The sequence below is a fragment of the Palaemon carinicauda genome, chromosome 45 (assembly GCF_036898095.1).
Source record: "Palaemon carinicauda isolate YSFRI2023 chromosome 45, ASM3689809v2, whole genome shotgun sequence".
Lineage (NCBI taxonomy): Eukaryota > Metazoa > Arthropoda > Malacostraca > Decapoda > Palaemonidae > Palaemon > Palaemon carinicauda.
The window spans coordinates 32,346,496-32,372,343 of NC_090769.1; the positions used below are offsets into that span (position 1 = coordinate 32,346,496).

The window sequence follows — 25,848 nt, forward strand, 5'->3', positions numbered from 1 at the left end:
TTGCCATACTCCAACATATACTGGAAGCTCTTACTTGTGACCTAATGAAAGCTTGTCCTTACACACATCTTGCAGGTAGCCCCTCAATATCTTTTTTTAGGGACCTGGTAGTTTAGGTCTTGGCCACAGTTCCAATGACCCCAGTGTCTCCAGTGCCAGTGACCCCCATGATTGTGGATGTGTCGTCAGTGCCCTTGACCCCAGTGATTGTCGGTGCAATGGCAGTGCCATTGATCACAGTGCACCCGAAGCCCTAGATGGCTGTAATAAGGCTCTCTTACGTGTAGTTATGGCTGTGTCGGTGCCAAATAATAAAAGATGGCTTCTGCACCACTAGTTTTAATGCTGAATCCTGAAGTTTGAAGTAAGAATCCCTGGGGTTGTTAAAACCTGTGTGTAGCTCTGATGCCTGTCATCTCTGTGCCAGTTGCTTTGGTGCCGCTCACCTATGTGCCTATGACTCCTGCCCTTCTGCTTGTGACCCAGGTGCCTTAGCTTCATCCCTTTCAGTGACTGTCACCCCAGTCCCTATGTCTGTGTTATGAGTGCCAGTGAGTGTGTCTGTTGCTTCCTTTGTGACAATGATCCTTAGTTTTGTCTTTCCTGTTGGAGAAACCCATGTGGTATCTCCCCTTGAGGGAGCTTCGTCATCAATGATCCCTCAGACCTCAACTTCTCTGTACGCAGAGCTTGAAATGAAGGTTGATAAGAGAAAGAAATTTACTCCTATTCCAGTTCTTCCTCCTCGACCTCCTCCTTTCCATCTTTCTAATCTGATTTTGATTTTTCATCCAATAAGAAGTAGCAGCAGCATTAGAAGTTCAGAAACCCCAGGAAGGTTAGTTGTAATTGCAAGAATAGGGTTTTTGGTGATACCACCTCTCCTTTGTGTGGGGGTGCCACCTGGGTGGTCCATGGCCCCGTGCCACAACTACCCCGGTTGCCAGAAGGAACAGAAGTGTATTGTACTGAGAGGGCCCAAGTACGCCATCTGTAAGCTAGGTGTTGGAAGAGCTTGGGTGCTGTATTCACCTTTCTTATCTGCTATCTGGATGAGGGACTGGTCTTCCCTTCTCTGAATAGGGTAGTGCTGTATCTCGTGTTAAGAAAATAGCCTTTCTTGAGGTTGTACACTCAGCTGATGGCCACAGACTGGTGATTGAGGGGCCACACTTTCCCCCGTGATCAGCTGAGCAAAGAGTCTCTCCTTATCACTACCCACTTGGTCCAATATGAGCTCCCAATTATGTTGCAGGTGATGTCCCTAGCTCAGAATGTCTAATTTTTGTAGGGATAGAGTAGAACTCCGGACAGCCTCTTTGAACCCTCTACCCCTGTATGGTAAGAGGATACTCAGAATTCCTTTGCCCCACAGGTACCGGACCATGGATAGCTGTTTCCAGGTAGGATGTTGGTCATTTATTAGCATTTACGTGCCTCTTATGGGTCAAGGCCTTTCTAGGGCTTTCATTGTTGCATTTTGCTACTTTTGCTCTGGGTTAATTACAAACGGGGATTTGCTAGTGTCATTGTGCAGGAAGACGTGTGTGGCATGTTTTGTAAATCTTTCGGTATGTGTTGCTTCGCTGGGGCTTATAAGTCTCACGACTTGGAGTAAATTTTCCCTCAACCTAATGTAGGCGCTGGAGACTGTTGGAGGAGGTTGCAGATGAAAAATATTCAGCAAATACGATCAACACATCGCCATACATTATTTCAGTTGCTGAGACATGCAGGGCATCCTTAGGAGTGGTCCTTAATTCCAGGAGGACCCAGGGAAGCTGAGTAAACCAGTAGGAGTCATTGCAGCAGGAAATCAAAGCTGCTTTGAGGGTGCAATGAAAACGTTCAACCATTCCGTTGGCTGCAAGGTCTTAGGCAGTGGTCTGATGTAGGGGATGCCCAGGAGATTCACTAATGATGTCCACAATTGAGAGGTAAAAGTGGTATCCCTGTCAGAAGTAATATGCTCAGGGATACCAAATCTAGCTATCCATGCTGAGGTCTTCTTCCACCACACGGTATCAGTCAATGTGAAAGGTATAGATGGCCTTCCTTATGGATAGGATTTGTCACGAGATACCCCCACACTTCTTAGCTTCCTTTCTGGTCCACCTCTTTAAAAATAGGAAACTTAACCCTTCAACAATTTTGTCATATAAATCTGCAATGACAGATCCTTTCAAGCCACCTTTGGTTTAGATTCAGAAATGTTCCATAAGATTACTCAGTCCTTTGCCTTAAAGTGACCATTGTTACCAAATCCTTCAGTGCCTAGTCACTTGATAGTTTGTTTGAATTTTTACCAAATAAGGTAACTTTATTGTGACACTTACGAGGGGAAATAGGGTAGAAGAGAGGAACCCTCAACCGGGAATTTTGTATTACATCGATTTTATTATAGTTAATTTCCTATATCTCAATTTAGAGCTAAATTTATCTTCGAATCACAACTTCCTATGACTCCATTAAGTCAAGTACATCTCGAGGTCCAAAACTATTGATTTGTCTTTCTCTATCAAATTGTACCTCAGTGATTCTTGTTTAATGATTTGAATAGAGAAAGACAAGAGAGGTATATCAATGGGCGACCAAAGAAAGACACACTGTACAAGTAGTAGTTTTTCCATATTTTATTTGTTTAAATCATTGGTTTAAAGAAAATAAAGGTCTTGAGGGACTTTGGGAGTCTTAGGTTTTTTATTCAAGTTATTTGTCTGTATAACCTTCTCTATGCTTAGTTAGTGTCTTTAAAGGTTTAAAGGCTGCTTATGAATGGCAGAGGCAAGGGACAGTGACATTGCCATAGTAAGCAGGACAATGCTCTAGAGACTGACAATATATACATATGGTCAGCGCCCAAGCCCCCTCTCCACCCAAGCTAGGATCAATGAGGGCCAGGCAATGGCTGCTGATGACTCATCAGGTAGACCGATGAGCTTTTTCTATTTAGAGGTGAGATCTATGGAAATAATCATAATTTTTAAACTTAAAATCTATTATTTTTCATATACTTCTAAATAAAACTAGTGGTCCACTCTCCTACCCAATTTTAAGGGGATACTTACATTCAGTGATCGAACCCACTTGGAAGCTTTGTCTACATTTTCTCCTAGGCTATGCAGTATGTCACTGGCCTGGCCATAAATCCATTCTCAGTAGCAGGGGAGGATTTTTAAACTACTATATAGTAGTTTAATGGAGGGAAGTTAACATAGCTTGGGGGATTTTCCTCCTTTTTTTTTATTTAGAGGTCATCAAGTTGGCAATGCTATTTATTTACTTGTTCTAGTCAGAGGTAAGTATGGAAATAGTATAGTATATTTTAGTTTAAAAATCATGGTTTTTGTGTATCAGTCGAAATATTTAGTTTAAATTCATAATTTGTCTATCAAGTCTCCTAATCTTTGCAATCTGCTCTCAGGTGATCATCCATTCATTTTGGGCGATAAACCAACAGAGGTAGACTGTTCCATTTTTGGAATGTTGGCACAGATTTGTTGGAATTCTGCTGGATCACCTTTTTTGAAGCTGATTGAAAGTAAGTGCATGTAATTACTTTATATTTTGATGTATATTATTTATATAATGCCTATGGTGTTTTGATTATTACCCATTGTATGGATTTGCATATCATTATGTGGCTTAGCTTTCTGTAAGTAATCATTACACTGCATGTTTTTTCATAGATTATCATCACTTTATACCCCAAATATTCAATGCAATTGAGTATGAAAATAATTTTATGCTTTTAAAATTAAATCTTTAAAAAGAATTACTCAGATCAGGCAAATGAGAAAATTACCAAGAGGAATTATCAGATTTTGGCATACTCCAAATTAATTCAAATAAATTAAACCAAAGAGCAGTTTAAAAGTTAGTCTAAAATTGGTTTGTGTTTTACCGTACATACAGTCCCCTTATAATCACTTGAAACCCAGGTACTATATTTGATTCTCTAAATTATAAATTTATGTTTTAGAATACCCATTATCATTGTACATACTGTACATATACCAAAGGCACTTCCCCCAATTTTTGGGGGTAGCCGACATCAACAAATGAAACAAAACAAAAAAGGGGACTTCTACTCTCTACGTTCCTCCAGCCTAACCGGGACTCAACCGAGTTCAGCTGGTACTGCTAGGGTGCCACAACCCAACCTCCCACATTATCCACCACAGATGAAGCTTCTTGTGATGTAGAAATTTACAGTAGAACCTCGGTTTACGAACGACTCCGCTTACAAATTTTTAGGTTTACGAAGGGACTTTCTCTGAAAAATTCGTCTCGGTTAACGAATATTGTATCGGTTAACGAATTTAAATTTCCCTCCCACGCGCCGTTTTTTTGTGGAAAAGTGTTAACGCCGCGCTTCCCGATCGCATTTTTCATGGAAATAACTTAACGACAGCATCTCACAATGGAGTCACGTGACTCCTCCCACGCATACCTACCACCCCCTAAACCCCTTTATTACCCCCTTCACTCGTTCATTATCTCAGTATCCGCCGTCTCGATAGCATACATACTTAGTGAATTCGTGGACGATTTCTTTGTGATTTTTACACGTGGTTTGTGATTTGTTTTATTTTCACTCATTTGTGATTACAGTACTGTACTGTGTATTATTGTGATAGACAATGGCTCCTAAGATGTCGAAGAAGGAAAGCAGTAAGAAGAAGCTGATGATAACGATCGAGATGAAGAAGGAGATCATCGAGAAGCATGACCAAGGCATGCGTGTGAAAGACATTGCTAGTTTTTTCAATCGCTCGCAGTCGACGATATGCACAATATTAAAGAAAAAAGAAGAAATAAAGGCCGTTGAAGTAGCTAAAGGTGTATCGTCGTTGTCAAAACAACGGCCACCTATTCTTGATGACGTACAAAATTTATTAATGGTGTGGTTAAATGAGAAGCAGCTCGCAGGAGATTCAGTAAATGAGAGCATGATTTGCGAGAAGGCAAGAACCATTTACGAGGACTTGGTGAGAAGTGAGCCAGGCACATCAGCAGAAAAACAAAGTTTTAAGGCAAGCCGTGGTTGGTTTGAAAAATTCAAGAAGAGAACGGGTATCCATAGTGTTGTTCGGCATGGCGAGGGGGCCATCGCCGATACGAAGGCAGCAGAGTCTTTTGTGAAAGAGTTCAAAAGGCTCGTGGACTCCGAGGACTACGTTTCCCAACAGGTGTTTAATTGCGATGAGACAGGCCTCTTTTGGAAGAAAATGCCCAGGAGGACCTATATCACGGCAGAAGAAAAGGCCCTTCCTGGCCATAAGCCCATGAAAGACCGTCTAACCCTGCTGTTCTGTTCCAACGCCAGTGGGGATTGCAAAATTAAGCCTCTCCTGGTGTATCACTCGGAGAATCCACGAGCCTTCAAGAAGAACAATGTGCAGAAGAAAAAGTTGCACGTCATGTGGCGTTCTAATATGAAGGCTTGGGTGACAAGGATCTTCTTCGTTGAGTGGATGAACGTGGTTTTTGGTGCCGAAGTCAAGAGATACCTCCTGGAGAAGGACCTCCCACTCAAAGCCTTGCTGTTAATGGACAATGCTCCTGCCCATCCTCCAGCCATTTAAGAGGACATAGCGGAGGAATACAAGTTCATTAAGGTGAAGTTCCTACCCCCCAACACCACTCCAATACTCCAGCCCATGGATCAGCAAGTGATCTCAAATTTTAAAAAACTTTATACCAAAGACTTTAATTGATAAAGCCTGGCAAGGAGTCGCCAGGAGAACCCTCAATTCCGCCTGGAAGAAACTGTGGCCCGACGCCGTTGCAGAACGGGATTTCGAGGGGTTCGAACCCAGCCAGGAGGAAGCAGTTGACGAGGATATTGTGTCCTTGGGCAAGGCAATGGGGCTGGAGGTGGACACGGATGACATAGACGACCTCCTGCGGGAGCATAAGGAGCAGCTGACCACCGAGGAGCTGAAGGACCTGCACGAGCAGCAGCAAAGAGAGGTAATAGAGGAAATCTCATCCGAGGAGGAGGGAGCCACTGCAAAATCACTGTCTTCGAGTGAGATAAAAGATTTTTTAAAGAAGTGGGAAGACGTGAAAAGTTTTCTTGTGGAAAATGTCCCGAATAAGGCTGAAACCGACCGTGCAATAAATTTATTAGTCGATAATGGGGTGGGTCACTTCTATAAAATTTTAAAGAACAGACAAAAGCAGGTGTCTATTGAAAAATATCTTGTGAAGGGGGAGAAAAGAACTGTGAAAGACGACGACCAAGAGTCTCGCAAACGCAAAACCAGTGATAGTGAACGCCATTCTCGCGAGAGAACTCTAGTCAACGTTCCTGAAGTTCTCATGGAGGGAGATTCTCCCTCCAAGCAGTAACCCCCTCCTCTCGTCTCCATCAAGCCAGCAGCGACACTCCTCTAAGGTAAAGTTCAGGTTTACTGTGCATGCATATCCATATTTTCATCATTAAATGACTGCAATATTTTAATAATTTAGTGTAGAGTACAGTAGAGTACTGTATGTGTAAGGAAAAATTTGTGAAAAATGATATTTTAATTATAAAATAAATTTTTGAATATACTTACCCGGTGAATATATAATAGCTGAGCCTCTGGCGGCTCGACAGAAAAAACACACAAAAACTCGCGAGCGATCGCTATGAAGGTTGCGGGTGTGCCCACTAGCGCCAACTATCGGCCAGATACCGCATATACATGTAAACAGACCCAATTTTTCTCATCCCGCTGGGTCTCTATCGGGGAGGAAGGGGGGGCCTTTAATTTATATATTCACCGGGTAAGTATATTCAAAAATTTATTTTATAATTAAAATATCATTTTTAAATATTTAACTTAGCCGGTGAATATATAATAGCTGATTCACACCCATGGTGGTGGGTAGAGACCAGAGTTAATTAAGTTTACAGCGTATATGCTTAGAGTTTTTGACAGTTATATCATAACAAAACCCAAATATATAAAGGTACCTGGTAAGGAAGTCGACTTAGACGATTACTCTGCCTTATTAGTCTGTCTTCCTCACGAAGCCCAGCGATCCTCTTAGGATGCTGAAAGACTCCCAGAAGCTGAAGTATTAAGGGCTGCAACCCATACAACAGGACCTCATCAAACCCCTAATCTGGGCGCTCTCAAGAAATTACTTTGACCACCCGCCAAATCAATCAGGATGCGAAAGGCTTCTTAGCCTTCCGTACAACCCAAAAAAACAATATTAAAAACATTTCAAGAGACAGATTAAAAAGGATATTGGAATTAGGGTAATGTGGTAGAACCCTCACCCACCACTGCACTCGCTGCAACGAATGGACCCAGTGTGTAGCAGTCCTCGTAAAGAGTCTGGACATCTTTTAAGTAAAATGACGCGAACACTGACTTGCTTCTCCAAAAAGTCGCGTCCATAATACTTTGCAGAGATTTATTTTGCTTGAAGGCCACGGAGGTTGCTATAGCTCTAACTTCGTGCGTCTTAACCTTAAGCAAACATCAGTCTTTCTCATTCAAGTGAGAATGAGCTTCTCGTATTAAAAATCTGATAAAATATGACAAAGCATTCTTTGACATATGCAATGATGGTTTCTTAACTGAGCACCATAATGCCTCAGATTTACCTCGTAATGACTTAGTATGAGCTAAATAGAACTTAAGAGCTCTAACAGGACATAATACTCTTTCCAGTTCGTTGCCTACGATCTCTGATAAGCAAGGAATATCAAAAGATTTAGGCCAAGGACGAGAAGGCAGTTCATTTTTGGCCAGGAAACCAAGTTGAAGTGAACAAGTGGCTTTTTCTGTAGAAAAGCCGATGTTCTTACTGAAGGCATGAAGTTCACTGACCCTTTTAGCCGAAGCCAAGCACACTAGTAAAAGTGTCTTGAGGGTGAGATCCTTCAGGGAGGCTGAATGTAATGGCTCAAACCTGTCTGACATGAGGAACCTTAGGACCACGTCTAAGTTCCATCCAGGAGTTGCCAAACGACGTTCCTTAGAGGTCTCGAAAGACTTAAGGAGATCTTGGAGATCTTTATTGTTGGAAAGATCTAAGCTTCTATGTCGAAAGACCGAAGCCAACATGCTCCTGTAGCCCGTAATCGTGGGAGCTGAAAGGGAGCGAACCTTTCTCAGATGTAAAAGAAAATCTGCGATTTGGGCTACAGAGGTACTGGACGAGGACACAGATGCTGACTTGCACCAGTCTCGAAAGACTTCCCACTTCGACTGGTATACTCTAATGGTAGAAGCTCTCCTCGCTCTTGCAATCGCACTGGCTGCCTCCTTCGAAAAGCCTCGAGCTCTTGAGAGTCTTTCGATAGTCTGAAGGAAGTCAGACAAAGAGCGGGGAGGCTTTGATGGACATTCTTTACGTGGGGCTGACGTAAAAGATCTGCCCTTAGAGGAAGACTTCTTGGAAAGTCTACCAGCCATTGAAGTACCTCGGTGAACCACTCTCTCGCGGGCCAGAGGGTAGCAACCAACGTCAACCTTGTCCCTTCGTGAGAGGCGAACTTCTGCAGTACCTTGTTGACTATCTTGAATGGTGGGAATGCATATAAGTCCAGAAGAGACCAATCCAGTAGAAACGCGTCTATGTGGATTGCTTCTGTATCTAGGACTGGAGAGCAAAAGATTGGTAACCTTTTGGTCAACGAGGAGGCAAAGAGGTCTATGGTGGGTTGACCCCAAGTAGCCCAAAGACTCTTGCCCACGTCCTTGTGGAGGGTCCATTCCGTGGGTATCACCTGACCCCTCCGACTGAGACAGTCTGCCAAGACGTTCAAGTCCCCCTGGATGAATCTCGTCAACAGGGAGATGCCTCGATTTCTTGACCATAAGAGAAGGTCCCTTGCGATCTCGTGCAGCGTGAAGGAGTGTGTGCCTCCTTGCTTGGAGATGTACGCCAAAGCTGTGGTGTTGTCTGAGTTGACCTCTACCACTTAGTTTCGAAGAAGCTTTCGAATATCATCAAGGCCAAGTGGACTGCTAATAGTTCCTTGCCGTTGATGTGCATGCTCTTCTGACTTGAGGTCCACAGACCCGAGCATTCCCTACCGTCCAGGGTCGCACCCCAACCCAAATCCGACGCGTCTGAGAACAACACGTGGTTTGGGTTCTTGACTGCTAGGGATAGTCCCTCTCTCAGACTGATATTGCTGTCCCACCATTTCAGGCATGCCTTTACTGGTTCAGAGACTGGGAATGATACCGTCTCTAACGTCTTGTCCTAGTTCCAGTGAGAGGCTAGATGGAACCGGAGAGGCAGAAGGTGTAGTCTCCCTAGTGAGACAAACTGCTCCAGGGATGAGAGAGTCCCTACGAGACTGTTCCAACTCCTGACTGAACAAAAGTTCTCTTTTCAGCATTAGTTGGACTTCGAGCAGGGCTTGTTCTATTCGGGTGGCAGACGGAAAAGCCCGAAAAAACTGGACTGCGAATCTCCATCCCCAAATATAGAATAATCTGGGATGGGATCAGTTGGGACTTTTAGGTTGACCAAAAGTCCCAACTCCCTGGCCAGACTCAACGTCCAATGTAGATCCTGCAGACAGCGAAGACTGGACGATGCTCTGAGAAGCCAGTCGTCCAAGTACAGGGAGGCTCGGATCCCCGATAGATGGAGGGATTTTGCCACATTCCTCATGAGCCTCGTAAACACGAGAGGAGCAGGACTGAAGCCAAAGCACAGGGCTCGAAACTGGTACCCCACATTCCCGTAAACAAACCTCAGAAACGGTTGGGAATCCGGGTGTATAGGAATGTGGAAGTATGCGTCTCTTAGGTCGAGAGAGACCATCCAGTCGCCTTCCATTAATGCTGTCAAGACAGCCTGGTAGAGTTCATCGTGAAGTTTGTCTTGACAATGAACACATTGAGCGCACTTGCCTCTTACGTACTCCTGCAGTGAACATGGCTGCCAGATCATTGGAGCCATCCCTGAGGGACTTGTTCCTGCAGAGAACGTGGTTGTCAGATCATTGGAGCCATCCCTGAAAGCCTTGTTTATGCATGACATAATTGTACAGCAAAACTTCAAACGCTCGAAAAAACTCCTAACAGGAGATGGTCTAGCTCTGAAGTCGACCATAAAATCTTGGAGCGTCTCATGGCCAGGCGCCAGGGAGAGTCTATGAGGTTTGAGAAGTCTATCTGGGCAGAGGCAGGAACTCCCAAGCCGAGAACTTCTCCCGTGTCATATCAGACTCTCGCTCTATAAGCCAGCTTAAAAGTAGGGAAAGCAAAGGCTGTCTCCCCCAAACTCCTCCTGGTGATTAACCAGTCGCCTAGCAAACGTAAAGGTCTCTTAGAAGAGCGAGAGAGCACTAGCTTATAAAACAACGGCTTCGAGGTAGCTAGGCCTAGTGTAAACTCTGACGTTTAGGCGAACGAGGAGCAGCAGTTACAAAAAGATCCGGACAAAGATCCTTAAAAATCAGCATGATTTATTTAAAGTCCATAGAGGGCTGAGCAGCTTTAGGCTCCTCTCCGTCTGACAGAGTCCTCAAGGGAATATCAGTAGGAGGGGGATCAGCAACTTCCTCATCTGAAGGAACCTTGTCCGACAATAGCCGAGTCTCAAGCAAGGGAGAGACCTGCCGTGGTGGCAATGCTTTACAAGCAGAGTCCACACGCAAAGGAGCAACAGTATCAGTCAAGGACGCTATGTCATGTAACTGCTTAAAGGACTGACCAGTAACAACAACAGGTGCGGGAGTACGTTCGACGTCAACTCGAGACTGCCTTGACTGCTTAGACTGAGCAGTCAAAACAACTCTTGACTGCGGTGCTTGACGCTCAACGTCAAAACAAGTCAACTATGCTGGTTGGTGAACGTCCTGAACGTCAACAAGAGCAAGCGGCAGCGGCTGAATGTCCACAAGCGGCTGAGAGTCAACACGGGACTGCATCGAGTGAGGCTCTACAAAACACGATTGACGTGACTTTGTAATGTCAATGTCAACAGGACGAGCAAAGGATCGTTTGGGCGGCTGACGGCCAAGATCTCGATCAGCTAAGCGGCGAGGATCATCGTGAACCTGCTCAACAGAATAGTCCTCCATAAGAGAGGCAAGCTTATTCTGCATGTCTTGCCGTACAACCCATTTAGGATCAACGGGAATGGTTGCTGTAAGAGACGAGGGTAACGTCTGTGACTGCAAAACCTTGCCTACAAAAAGACTCTCGGAGCCTGTGTTACGCTTTTGTTTAGGCGGCGAGCAGTCTTCCGATGACTGCATAGGGTCAGAGCTGTCCTAATTGCTACAAACAGGACGCTGGACCTGTCCTGAAAGGACTGACTTTCGCTTAAAGGGCCTCGAAACCTTGTTCCACGGTTTCTTATGCGAAAAGCCTTCGGATGACGAGGAGAAAATCGTCTCGCTCGTCTTATGGTAGGGGCGGTGTTGATGAGACACGCCTGAAACCATAGAGGGAGCGTCTGTTCGCTGATCAAGTCCTCTCGAACCCATAAGTCGTACGACATTACTTCTCCCCTGGGCTTGGGAGCTTGCAAGAGGTCTCGGACTAGGCGAACGACAGGCACGAACAGACGAACCCTCGGTCGCAACACTGATAACACTTTGCGCAATTATCACTTTATCACTACGATTTTCTGTTTTGCACTTCACTGAAATCGAATTTTTCAACAATTCACATTAGGTATGAATAAAACTGATTTCTACCTGAAGCACGCAATTCTACCCTCATCAAAAGGTTATAATTGCGAAATCAGTCGTATAATGTAAGCACATTAATACAAGCAAAAAACAGTAAACATATATTAAGATAAAAAGATCAGTGGCTGGGAAGGAGACTAAACACTAGTTCATTCAAAACTACGTTTTCAATCTCTCACCGTACAGTGCCTTGGGACGAGAATAAAAACTAAAAACGTTTTATCCTTTCTCCCCGTACAGAGACTAGGGACGAGAGTAAACTCGAGAACAACGTTACTCGCTTGGGACGAGAATAAAGATCGGAACGTTCTCTCTTCCTCTCTCTCTCTCTCCGTCTCTCTCTCTCTCTCTCTCTCTCTCTCTCTCTCTCTCTCTCTCTCTCTCTCTCTCTCTCTCTCTCTTTTGATTTCGCACCGAAGAGAAGAGCCCACTTACCTTTCGTCAATAAACAGGTTATTTGACCAAAGGAAAAAACTGAAAGGTTTTTCAATTAACAAGTTCCTTTAAAATAGTATTTAAAACATTTAAGATTTGAAAGAAGAATGAACAAAACGTCAGAATCGATTTACTCTTTCTGCAAAGTGAAACCGTGATACTCTCTCTCTCTATCGTAACGATAGAGCGCAAACTGCGTAGCATAAATAAACTAAACGTTAGTTCATCTTTGAAACAGTACGAAGACTATTCAAAGAAAATCTTTCATAAAATATCTACTAAAAAATATTCATATAATAAGTTTTAAATCATTTGCTCTGTAAAAGTTATTTACGATTGAAAGGGCTCCACGTTGTTCAACTTCGGTTTCCAAGTTAGGACCGCCTACTCTCAGGAAAGGTCGCATATAAACAAATCATTAAAATTTATCTTGATGTTTATTATAAATGGAAAGCTAATCGAAGAGGCCTAATAAAGGCGGTTGAGATATAAAATATATAGAGGAAAATCTATAATTAATTTATAACGTGATAAGATAATTGCTAAAAGCCTAAAACACACTTCCGTACTAAGGGAAGGGTCGGCCATTTAAAATTCAAAGAAAGTCCAAAAAACAATCCAAAGTCATCAAAAATTAAATCTATCCAAAAACGAGTTCAAGATTTAAGTTGAAGATAAAACACCTGCACTGCGAAAGCTCAAACCAAAAGGAAGTACTTCACCAAATATGTTGAGGAAAACTCCAGGTTATACAGCGAGTATTGATACGTCTTGTCGTTAAGGCCGACAGAGAAAAATTGGGTCTGTTTACATGTATATGCGGTATCTGGCCGATAGTTGGCGCTAGTGGGCACACCCGCAACCTTCATAGCGATCGCTCGCGAGTTTTTGTGTGTTTTTTCTGTCGAGCCGCCAGAGGCTCAGCTATTATATATTCACCGGCTAAGTTAAATATTTAAAATTGGTTTTTGTAGATGGGTTGAACTAATTATTTCAATTTTATAACATTCTTATGGGGAAATTCGTTTCGCGATACGAATTTTTCTGTTTACGAGTTCGCATTAGGAACGAATTAAATTCGTAAACCGAGGTTCTACTGTATATGATAATAATTCTGTGGAATCCATAGCTTTTGATAAAATATGAGGCGTGTACTGATATAACCGGAATTTTCCAATTTTAAAAAAATGGAGAAAATAAAATTTAGTTTGTTAGTATTCAAAACGTGATAATTCACTGAGATTCAAAAGGTGATAGTTTGTTGAGTTTTCAACCAAATTAAGTAATTTTGATTTTTGCATGAAAGCATATTATATGGTGGATTGCTTGGTACGGGTGAAAATACAAACCAATGCGATTTATAGGGGATATTACTTTCGGCAAAGTTGAAGGACGAGCTATTAGACTTTTAGTCGTCCATGGATACGGACCCTCATCTGCTGTGTCCTGCTTGCCGTGGGAGGCGTTTTGACTAGGACAACACCTACCTTGAATGCCGCTAGTGGTCTGCCTCCCAGTGGGAGAAGTATGGGCGCCGGCGTAAGAAGAAGGCCAAAAGGGATTCTTCACCTTTGGGGTCTTCCTCCAAGTCAACCTCAGGTCTCGAGTGACTGCTTCCTCTAACAAAGCAGCCTCGCCCCTCCCCCTGGGTGAGACTTGCTGTTTTTCTAATTTGTTCTTAGTGTAGCCATCTCTTAGTCTGACCGGTTCCCCGGCAAAGAAGTTGCTGCTTGAACTCCTTCAACTTGGCGCAGAAAGGAGGCGAACACCGATTTCCTAAGAGGTGGATCCCTTGTTGTTGCTGAGCGCGGGCCTACGAGATCCTGAGGTTTTGCCCGATGTGTCCGCTGACGATTCCCACCGTGCTCCTTCTTCCGCCGTCGCCGATCACTGCACTCCCCCCCCCCCCCCCCCCCTTGCTGAGCCGACTCTTCTGTCCGGGACGGAGCAAAGTCAGAGGTAGGTCTCTCGTGTGGTTGGGGATCTCTCTCACCCTAGAGTAAGATCCCCCCCTAGAGACCCCGATCCAGAGGTCTTCTAGACATCTTCCTGTCCCTGCTGAGCAGTTCTTCCCTTCGGAAGATCTTCGCCACGCCCGACAAGCTTCCAGAGTGCTTGGTCATTCTAAACGTTTCAAACTTTTTCCTTTGCCTCCAGCCAAGAGACATCTCTTTTGTTCTCCCAAATACAGTGGAACCTCTACATACGATCTTAATTCGTTCCAGAAACTGCTTCGTATGTTAAAACAATCGTATGTTGGAGCAAATATTCCCATAAGAATACACTGTAATTTGTATAATTCGTTCCACACTCCAAAAACCTATAATAACTCCTTAATAAATTACTACATATAATTACACATAACAATAACATAACTGCATAATATGAAAGAAGGATGTAAAAAAGATAATTATAGAGAAATAATAAATAAAAAATGTGTTTTTATTGTCACTTTACCTTAGAGACAGGCCAACGCAGGTGAAGGATTTGCTACGCCAGGAGGAGACGGACGATCGGCGAGAAGGTAGACATGGTGTTAACATGTTCTATAGATAAATACTCTCTCTCTCTCTCTCTCTCTCTCTCTCTCTCTCTCTCTCTCTCTCTCTCTCTCTCTCTTCTTCACTGTTAGTGTTATAGACATCTATTAATCTTTTCTGAGAGAGAGAGAGAGAGAGAGATTAAACAAAAATGTGTTGTGTACATATGATTTTTAACAGTGTCAACGAGTTGAAAGACAATGAAATGTCACTAAAAAAGTAATATCAGCGTATCTGAATTCCTTTATTAACTAAAACAAATGTTGATACAAACACACTCGTGTGCGTATGCGCAAACACACACACACGCAGGAGGAGACACGATCAGCGAGGAGGTAGAGATGGTGACTGGGATAACGTACCGTAACTTACACTACGGAAACTTTAATCTAACTTAGCTTATTTATTTTTTTTTATTTTTATATTTCATATTTTTTACATTTTATTTTCTTTTGATTTTTAATTTTCATCACTTTCAGTGACGAGTTACGGTACGTTATTGCAGTCACCATCTCTACCTCCTCCCCGACCGTCTGTCTCTTACTGCGTAGCCATTCCTGCACCTGTGTGTGTGTTTGTGCATACGCACACGACTGTGTTTGTATCTACAGTGGAACCTCTACATCCGAATTTTCCAACATCCGAAGTAAAATTCGAGCAAATTTTTGACTCTACACCCGAATTTTATTTCGACACACGAAGTAAGCAATTTTCGTCGTACGGTTGTATCCGAATTTTTCGACACGCGAAGTACAATTTGAACACGTTCCGACTCTACACCCGAATGTTTTTCTCGACACCCGAAGTAAACAATACTCGTACGCGTAGTCGGTGCTCATAGCGCCTGAAGTGTTTTTTATTTCCGCCGATAGAAGGCAGCACATCGACCTCGGAGGGACGTTCAATTAGCGGGTCTTGGGTCAGTCCTCTGTTCTCGTCGGCTTCATGCGGTTGTGCTCTGTGCGTTCTGCTATTAACTCTGTTTTAATCGTGATTTTTTACGTGCATCCTTTAACGGTAATTTACGTAAAGTATGGGTCCTAAAAGGCTTGGTTTTGCCAGTGGTAGTGGTAGTGGTGAGAAAAGGAAGAAGGAAATGCTTTCTTTAGAAATTAAGCAGGAAATTATTGAAAAACATGAGCGTGGCGTCCGCGTGAATGAACTTGCTAAACAGTATGGCCGTAATATGTCGACGATCTCGACAATCCTTAAACAGAAGGAAGCTATTAAAGCAGTGAAACCTTCTAAGGGGATCACCCTAATTTCCAAACGCCGTACCCCTATCATAGAAGAGATGGAACGACTTCTACTAGTGTGGATTAAGGATAGAGAGATCGTTGGCGACACCATCACCGAGACCGTCATCTGCGAGAAGGCGCATGCCATCTTTACGGACTTGAAGGAGGAGAGCTCTGGGGGTGATGCTGGGGAGAGTTCAACCGAGCCTTCCTCAGATGATTTCAAGGCATCTTGTGGCTGGTTCGAGAAATTTAAGAAACAGTCCGGGATTCATTCAGTTGTTCGCCACGGAGAGGCTGCTAGTGCGGACACAAAGGCTGCAGCTGACTTTGTCAAGAACTTCGAAAAGATCGTGCAGGAAGAAGGCTACGTAGAGCAGCAGGTGTTTAATTGTGATGAAACCGGGCTGTTTTGGAAGAAGCCGAGTCGAACCTACATCACTGCCGAAGAGAAGAAATTGCCTGGGCATAATCCAATGAAGGATCGGTTGACTCTTGCCCTATGTGCCAACTCTAGCGGGGATTTTAAAGTCAAGTCCTTACTGGTTTACCATTCAGAGAACCCTAGGGCCTTTAAAGCATACAACGTCGATAAGGATCAGCTTCATGTTTTCTGGCGATCCAACTCGAAGGCCTGGGTCACTAGGCAATATCTTTGTGCAATGGGTTAACCAAGTTTTCGGCCCTTCTGTGAAGAAGTATCTTCATGAACAGAAATTGCCTTTAAAGTGCCTGCTATGCCTTGACAATGCACCCGCTCACCCCCCCGGACTTGAAGATGATATCTTCGATGAATTCAAGTTCATAAAGGTGCTGTATCTTCCACCGAATACCACCTCTATCCTCCAGCCCATGGACCAGCAAGTCATATCTAATTTTAAGAAGCTGTACACCAAGCACTTATTTAAGCAGTGCTTTAATATCACGCAAAGCACCAACTTAACTTTGCGTGAATTTTGGAGGGGCCACTTCAACATCGTGCACTGCTTGAAGATCATAGATCAGGCTTGGGTGGGATTAACTCGACGGACCCTCAATTCTGCCTGGAAGAAGCTGTGGCCTGATGCAGTTTCTCCCCGAGATTTCGAGGGTTTTGACCCCGAACCTGATCCCGTGGTTGGTGCAGCGGAAGTCGTAGAGGAAATCGTCTCCCTTGGCAAGTCCATGGGTCTGGAGGTCGATGCAGATGACGTTATGGAACTCATCGCCGAACATCACGACGAACTTACCACGGATGAGCTCAAGGAACTCCATGCTATGTCGGAGCACATGAGTGATGACGAGGAAGGGAGGGAGGAGGTAGAACATGTGTTAGGTTCGGCGCATATAAAAGAGGTGTTAGGAAAATATCAAGACATGGTCGACTTCATCGACAAATACCATCCAAAGAAATTGCAGGTTTGTCGTGTAGTTTCTCAATTCGATGATGTTTGCCTAACTCACTTTCGAAACATTCTGAAAAGCCGTACCAAGCAATTATCTATCGATAATTTCTTTAAAAAAACTGTGAAGCGAACTCGTGATGAAGAGGATGTAAGTGATTCGAAGAAAAAGGCAGAGTGAAGCGGAAGAAAGTGAAACAAAGAAAACGGAAAAGAGTGAAGCGAAAGAAATTCAGTCAATTTTAAATGTAGAGAGTGAAATTGATTAAAATTACGTAATCATCAATAAGAAAAAAAGAAAATGTAAAAAAAAATATAAAATATAAAAAAAAAAAATAAGTTAAGTTATGTTAAAGTTCACTTAGTGTAAGTTAGAATAAGTTACGGTAGTGTACGTTTATCGTAGTTAACCTCTCTACCTCCTCGCCGCCCGTCCGTCTCCTCTCTGCGTAGCAAGACTAACAACACTTGCGCTGGAATTTCTAAGGTAAAGTGACGGTAAAAACACGTTTCTTATTTATCATTTTTTGCTAATTCTTCTTATTTATAATTTTTTGCTAATTTTTCTTATTTACATGTCAATTCTTCTTATTTACATGTCTATTATCTAATTTAGTGTTCATTATTCTCATGGGAAAATTATGTGTAGTAGTTTATTAAGAAGTTATCATAGGTTTTTGGGCTCAACCACGGATTAATCCTATTTCAATGTATTCTTATGGGAAAATTCGTTTCGACATCCGAACATTTTCTACATCCGAAGTTGGTTCTGGAACGGATTAAATTCGTATGTAGAGGTACCACTGTATATTTGTTTTAGTTGATAAAGGAATTCAGATTTGCTGTTATTACTTTCTTAGTTACATTTAATTGTTTTTCAACTCGTTGATGCTGTTAAAAATCATATGTACTCTAAACACATTTTTGTTTAATCTCTCTCTCTCTCGGGAAAAAAATAATAGAAGTCTCTAACACTATAACAGCGAAGAAGAACGAGAGAGAGAGAGAGAGAGAGAGAGAGAGAGAGAGAGAGAGAGAGAGAGAGAGAGAGAGAGTGAGAGAGAGAGAAAGAGAGAGATTTTATGTAAAGAACATGTTAATGCTATGTTTAAAGAGAAACAGAAAAAGAGAGAGGACTTTTTTAAAAGAGTTTGTTAATGCTATCTTGGTTTTCTTTGCTTCACTTTTTTCTTTCTTTCACACGCTGGCCCTTCTCACAAATGATCGTTGCCAACAATCTCTTTGTCCTTTATCTCTATCAACAAAAGGCGTTCTATCTCTTCCAGGGTATTGCTACGATGTCTTGTAATAATGGTGACCCCTTTGATGGTTTATCTGCTTTAATGGCTGCCCTCTGCTTGATGATCGTCGAGATCATAGGCCTATTCCGGCCATGATGTTTAGCCATATCACTCACATGCACACTACTCTCATGTTTTTCTATAATTTCTTGCTTCAATTCTAATGAAAGAATTGCCTGTACTGAAACTTAGCTTCTTAGGCACCATGATTGTAGGTAAAATCAAAAAGGAAATGTAAGAAAAGGAAGAAAATAAGCACTGTTAATAACAGACCAAACAGAGGACAACCACACGATACACACAAGAACAGAGAACAGAGCACTCGATGCTCAATGGCGTCCCTCTTACGTGCTGCCATCTATCTGCGTAAACAAGATCTACATCGGATGTTGGAGCATTACTTTGGGTGTCGAGACAAAAATTTGGTGGAATTTTACTTCGGATGTTAGAACAATCGTATGTAGAGGTTCCACTGTATCTGCAATTCCCTCCGTCACCCGTCGTACGTTATCCCACAGAGTCTCGTAACTCATCAGTACCTCGCCACTCTCCTGCTCTTTGTCACTCATCACCTCGATCGCAGACCTCTTCCAGAGCTCGTCAATCGTCACCTTGTGGTGCATCTCATCAGACTCGCCGACAGCCTTCTGGTTCCCAACTCGCCTGTTTTATCGGACTCTCCCTAGACTCGCCGTTTGCCAGCCCTGAGGCGTTTGCCTGTCCATCGGCACTCTACAACTTCTTGTCACTTGAAAGCTGTTTGTGGTCATCAGCTGCCATATATTCTGCAAGCTCTCCGACTGTTTGTCGATCATCTGCAGTCTGCTGTTCGTCTACTGTTCGCAGTCCTCCAGCGACTCATCACACACCCGTAACTCACCGTTCACCAGCTGTCCATCGTTCCCTATCTTCTCGCTGTACACAAGCTTCCTGTTGTTTGCCAGCTGCTTGTCACTATCCAGCAGCTCATCATTCATCAACGACTCGCCGATCACCAGCTACTAAACGTTTGGCAATTTCTCGTCATTCTCCAGTTGCTTGTTGTTTGCAAGCTTCTCGGCGTTCGCCAGGTGCTTGTTGATCATCAGCGGCTCGTCATTTACCACCTGCTCGTCTTCCCATTCACTCAATCTCTCCCCTCACTGATCAAGAATCCAGTTCCATCGAGCTCCTATGCAAAGGGATCCACAAATGAGCTGGCCCTCCGGGCCAAAATCCAGACCATGTTAGAATAGGGCACTTTCTAAGAGGTCCTCGACGACTCCCCAGTCTTCTTCAGTCACCCTTTTCTTGTGAAGAAGGCATCTGGAGATTGGAGACCAGTCATCGACCTCTCAGCTGTGAACAAGTTTGTCAAGCAAACTCCGTTCAGCATGAAGACAGCAGACATGGTCAGACAAGTGGTAAGACCACAGGACTTCATGTGTACGTTGGACCTAAAGGATGCATACTTACAGATCCCAATCCATCCGTCTTCAAGGCAGTATTTAAGGATCATTATAGACAACAAGGTGCTGTGCTTCGGTCTTTCCACAGCACCTCAGGTCTTCACGAGACTTTTCACCCTAGTGTCATCCTGGGTCACAGAATCGGCATCCGTCTAGCAACTCTTCTTTAACACCGAGAAAATCTTTTTGAATTTTGCCAAGATCTGGGGATTACGGTAAATCTTGAGAAATCGACACTGCTTCCCTCTCAACGACTGGTATACTTAGGTATGATCATCGACATTGATCAACCGAAAGTCGTCCCATTAGACGTCAGGGTAGTGAGGCTAAGGAAGGTAGTAAGACCATTCCTCAGACGAGAACTCCCAGCGCAGAGGTGGTTGTGTCTCCTCGGGCTCCTAGGATCCTTGGTTCATCTAGTTCTCAACGGACGCCTCAGGATCCGGTCTCTCCAATGGAGACCAAAGTTCTGCTGGAATCAGTCCAACAATTCCCTGGACATTCTAATTTCTATAGGACTAGAGGAACAGGTGGACCTCAGATGGTGGGTAGCAGGCAAGAATCTCCGCTGGGGTGTCGACCTTCTCGTCCTCCCCCCGGACTTGTTGCTCTTTTCAGATGTATCAAAAGAAAGGTGGGTGGCCCACATGCTGCCCCACGTGGCCCCAGGCCTATGGTCAGCGTTCGAAGTGTACCAGCACATAAATCTCTTAGAGATGAAGGCAGCCTTCTTAGCCCTCCAACAGTTCCAGCACTTCTTGGTGGGCCACTCAGTGGTGTTGATGGTACCTTTTCGCAGCCCCTATCCCATCTGCCAGTAGAGATACTGTGATGGGCAGAAGACCATTCGGTGATCCTATCAGCATGTTTCATTCTGGGCAAAAGGAATGTGCTCGCTGACAACCTGAGCAGAGAATCTCGGATAGTGGGCTCGGAGTGGTCTTTGAATCGTCTAGTAGTCAACAAAGTCCTGGTTTGTGGGGTTGCCCTACTGTGGACTTGTTTGCGACATCCTTGAATTTCATGCTCCCAGTTTACTGCTTCCCAGGCTCTCTAGCAAGATGCATTTCAACAACGGTGGGACATCATCGAAATTTACATCTTTCCCCCGTTTCTGTCTGGTAAGAAGAGCACTCAACAAGACCAGAGCATTCATTAATCTCCCGATGACCCTCATAGCTCGGCTATGGCATCACGCAGAATGGTTTCCAGACCTTCTGCAACTCCTAACAGAGCTCCCAAGAGAACTCCTTCCACGACACGATCTACTCAGACAGCCACATGTGAACATCTTCCACAAAGCTGTAGCTTTGCTACGACTTCATGCCTGGAGACTATCCAGCGCCTTCTCACTCAGGGAGGATTTTCGCAACAAGTTGCGAAATGGATGGCTGAACACCTTCGACAATCATCAGCTTCAGTGTACAAGGCTAAGTGGACTGTCTTCTGTGGTTGGTGTCTTGGAAGGGGTATCTCTCCCCTCGATGCCACTATTCTAACAATAGCGTAGTTCCTTGTGCACCTTCAGGAGGAAATCCTCCTTTCGGTTTTGGCAGTAAAAGGCTACCGCTCAGCCTTGAGTCTGGCCTTTGAGCTGGAAGGAATAGATATTTCTTATTCATTGGAAATTTCTCTCCTCAAACAAAGTTATGAGCTTACCTGTCCCCAGTCAGACAACAGATCACTACCTCACTCTGAAGATAGTGTTTCTGCTCGCTTTGGCTTTGGCCAAAAGTTAGTGAACTTCATGGTCTTTCTTATGCCATCGCCCATTCAAGGGGATGGGTAGAGTTAGTTCTCAGCTTCATCCCTGAGTTCATTGCAGACTCAAAATCTGTGGGTAGTGGATCATAGGTTAGATTCCTTCCAAATTGAGAGTCTCCGTACTTTAATTGATGATCCAGATCAACTGTTACTATGCCCAATTAGTAGGTTGAGGTATTACCTCAAAAGACATCTGCAGCTCACCCCCGAGTGTCAGCACTCTTCATCAGCACGGGTAAGGTCAAGAGGAGGATCACAAAGAACATAATTTCTGCTTGGATTTGCAAGATCATTGACCTGGCCCTGAATCCTGATTCTCCTCCAACACGTCGACCCAGAGCTCATGACGTCAGGGGCATTGTAACGTCTCTGTCATTCAAATGAATGGTGCAGGTACTGTGAGCAGTCATGTGGAAGCGTTATATGATCTTCAGTGCCCACTACTGTAAGACATAACCCACAGGAACATGGAAACTTTGTCCATTGGTCCTGTGGTGGCTGCACATTAAGTGGTTTAACACCTCAAGCTCCTTGATGGACAAGTAGCAGAGGGTTGAGGGCAAAGGTTACTCGGGGTTAGTCTGGGATGAATGTTTAAGAATGTCTCGCTCTTTCTTTACTTCATCTTCCCCTCTCTTGTGCAATCAGCACCCAGGGTCCTCTGCAATGCTGACCTCAACTATCTGCAGGTAAACAATTTTCCCTTATGCAACCTAGTATGGTTTCTATACTTGTATCTCGACCAGGGCACCAGCCACCTGTTGAGATACTACCACTAGAGAGTTATAGGGTCTTTTGACTTGCTAGACAGTACTACATTGGATTCTTCTCTCTGGTTACAGTTCATTTTCCCTTTGCCTACACACTCACACACCGAATAGTCTGGCCTATTCTTTACATATTCTCTGTCCTCATACACCTGACAACGCTGAGGTTACCAAAAAATTCTTCTTACTGCACTGTAATTGTTCAGTGGCCTCTTTCCTCTTTGTTATGGTAGAAGGGACTCTTTAGTTATGGTAAGCCGCTCTTCTAGGAGAAGGACACTCCAAAATCAAAACATTGTTCTCTAATCTTGGGTAGTGCCATAGCCTCTGTACCATGGTCTTCCACCGTCTTGGGTTAGAGTTCTCTTGCTTGAGGGTACACTCGGGCACACTGTTTTATCTTATATCTTATTTCTCTTTCTCTTGTTTTGTTAAAGTTTTTATAGTTTACAAAGTGATATTTTTTATTTTTCCTTGTTTCCTTTCCTCACTGAGCTACTTTCCCTGTTGGAGCCCCTTGGCTTATAGCATCCTGCTTTTCCAACCAGGGTTGTGGCTTAGCAAGTAATAATAATAATAATAATAATTATAATAATAATAATAATAATGTTGTGTCCCATACCCTAACGAGGAGGATATTAGGTAATATCTTGGTAACCTCTGAAGATTCCTATGACTCGGAGAAATTTTACATTGAAGGTCACATTACTGGTATCATGAGCACACAACTTGCGTAGGCTGCAGACCATGCATAGCACGGTTTTAGCGAGGTATAGGGTTTCCACCAATTATGGGCAAAGCATATAAAAGGGAAAACTCCAGGTCAAAGCCAAAAAGCCAGTTGGCATGGGCTTCCACCCTCTTAAAGGGTAAGTCATCCCCTATAAATAGTGTTAGTTTGCATTTAGTTACAGAACAAATGGCAAATTTGAAGTAATTTGTATTCTTCCTAACAATACAAACCTGTAGCTATTTGTACAAATTGGCCGCCAGCACCTGTTCCCCTTGAAGTCCTACCACCAAGCAAAGTGGGTTCACAGCCCAGGTGTGTGAGCGAGCGGCATAGCTACTACCCCCCCCCCCTCCACTAAATAGCAGGTGGGTGATTAACCCTCGCAAAAAGTCCAGTGGCTCATCTTGAGCTTCGCCGAAAGTAATATCCCCTATAAATAGCTACAGGTTTGTTTCGTTGGGAAAAATACAAAATCCTTCCACATTTGTCATATTTCAAAGGTTGCTTGCAGTTGCTTGTTATTTCAAGGAATGGTTTAACCAAAATCTCCTTATAGATTTCATTACAAATGAAATGAAAATGTACTTAAATGGTGTGGAGTAATAAAGTAAACATTGCTTTTGATATTCGATACAAAGTGAAAGTGCATGGTTGCTTGCAATAAACTTTTCTTCATTATTATCTTTATGGATGGGAAAAACTTACACGTCTTAAATACCGGAAATTTTTTAAGTAAGCAACCAAGTAAGATTGCTAGCTTGCTTGTGTGCAATATAACTAATGCTGCAAAAAAGAAAACCAGAATGAATGTAGTTATTGGTGGAGAGAAAAGCTTAGAATACACTACAGTTGCCAATCTTGTTATGAGGCAACAAGAGATTATGGTAAATTGCATAGTACTAATGAATAAATTCTACCTCTTGAAGGTTGTTTGCAAATGCAAAGAATGTTTTTAATTAAAATCTTGCTATAAATTGCATTAAATTATTCAAAAAATGTACTTGGATGATATAGAATGGTGAATTAAACACTGCTTATAATATTCCACACAAAAGGAAAGTGCATGCTTAGTTGTAACCAAAAAATATTTTCCATAAACTTGTGTCTATGCTATTCTTGTTACAGATGGGAAAAAAAATTACAAATCTTGAATACCAGAAAGTTTGCAAGCAAGCAACCAAATAAGTTTGCTAACTTGCTTACTTGTTTGCAACATGAGTGATGTTACAAAAACATCAAAATGAATGTAGTTATTGTTGATTGTGAAAAGAAAAGGCTACAAGACACTCTGAGCAGGGGCTTCGGGCTTTAGCAGTTCTCTAAGGCCTCAGCAGCAGAAGTTTATAGGAACAAAACATTGATTATTTTTAAATGCAAAATACTGTAAACCTACTTACAAATGCCATACCAAACCTTGTCTTATTCCATTCAATATGGTAAAGATTGAAGAACCTTTCTCCATGATCAAACAAAAAGCTAAACTTACAGTAGTTTCAGGTTTTAGCAGTATGTAAAGTCCATTTCTTCCACAAAGACCTCTACATTTATCTGTACTGTATTAGTAAAGCAGGCATATTTCCTATGTAAGATTGATTTATGATGCATTACTAAAAATCTAGACCTTAAGGTGATAGTCTGATGTTCATCATCATAGTGTAAAGATTACATTTTAGTAAATTATTTTTCATCTTTCTGCCAGCTGACTACAAGAACCTAATAGATTATTGTCACCGCATGAAGGAGGAATTTTGGCCTGACTGGGAATACTGCTTGCAGCCTTTGGAGAAACAAAGGTTACCCAAAACAAGTTTCAGACCTCCATACTGCAAGACTTATGAAGCTATTGTTTTGCATGAGTGAGGACCATAAAATGTTGGAGAACATATGTAGCAATTATTCAAATAAATAGAAAAGAAGAATAGCTTTTCTCTTTATAGTTTACCTATTAGCAAACTGCTTTAAAGTGTTGCACAATGTAGCCTTCCTGTAACCTATGGTACATATGCAGTATATTAGAAGTGTTTTGGACAGGAAAAATATATAACTAGCTCAACAAATTTGATCATATTGTGTGCTTTATTTGCATTTTTGAGTACTGTATAATACCTGAAAGTAATACAGTACCTTCTCGTCTTCCCCCCCCCAGACATCTTGCTCTTTTCAGATGTATCAAAAGACGGGTGGATGGCCCACATGCTACACCACACGGCCCCAGTTCTGACTTTACAACACTCATTCTTAAGTATTGAGTAAAAAGATAAAAGGCCCAAGACCTTCTCCTGCTGCTGTCTGGAAGGGTAACCTAACCCTGTTTAGAATTCTTTGCTTAGATTCTTTTGGAAGGCTTAGGGTGGCTTTTAGTATATCCCACTAAAGACCTAGTCACTGAAATATCCTTCTTTGGATTAATCTTGATTTTTTATGTTGATCAGGAAACCTATGTCCTGAAGAACTTAAGACATGATTTGTGTAACTGAGGCATACTTCCTTCATCTCTGGCCAAAAAAGCTATTTGTCAAAATAGTCTATGACCTGAACTCCTTGCAACGGCAGAGTTTGATCAATTGCTGTG

General features: G+C 42.9%; 1 protein-coding gene across 1 annotated transcript in view; it reads left to right on the plus strand.

Annotated features, from left to right (window-relative positions):
• The window catches only part of LOC137634804 (failed axon connections homolog), a 92,006-nt gene extending 66,829 nt beyond the window's left edge, over nucleotides 1–25,177 (plus strand). The window contains exons 6-7 of the mRNA XM_068367352.1: nucleotides 3,425–3,541; nucleotides 24,976–25,177. Coding sequence (XP_068223453.1) covers nucleotides 3,425–3,541; nucleotides 24,976–25,136 — 278 coding nt within the window. The 3' untranslated portion in view covers nucleotides 25,137–25,177. The remainder of the gene's footprint in view (nucleotides 1–3,424; nucleotides 3,542–24,975) is intronic.
• Nucleotides 25,178–25,848: the final 671 nt, after the last annotated feature.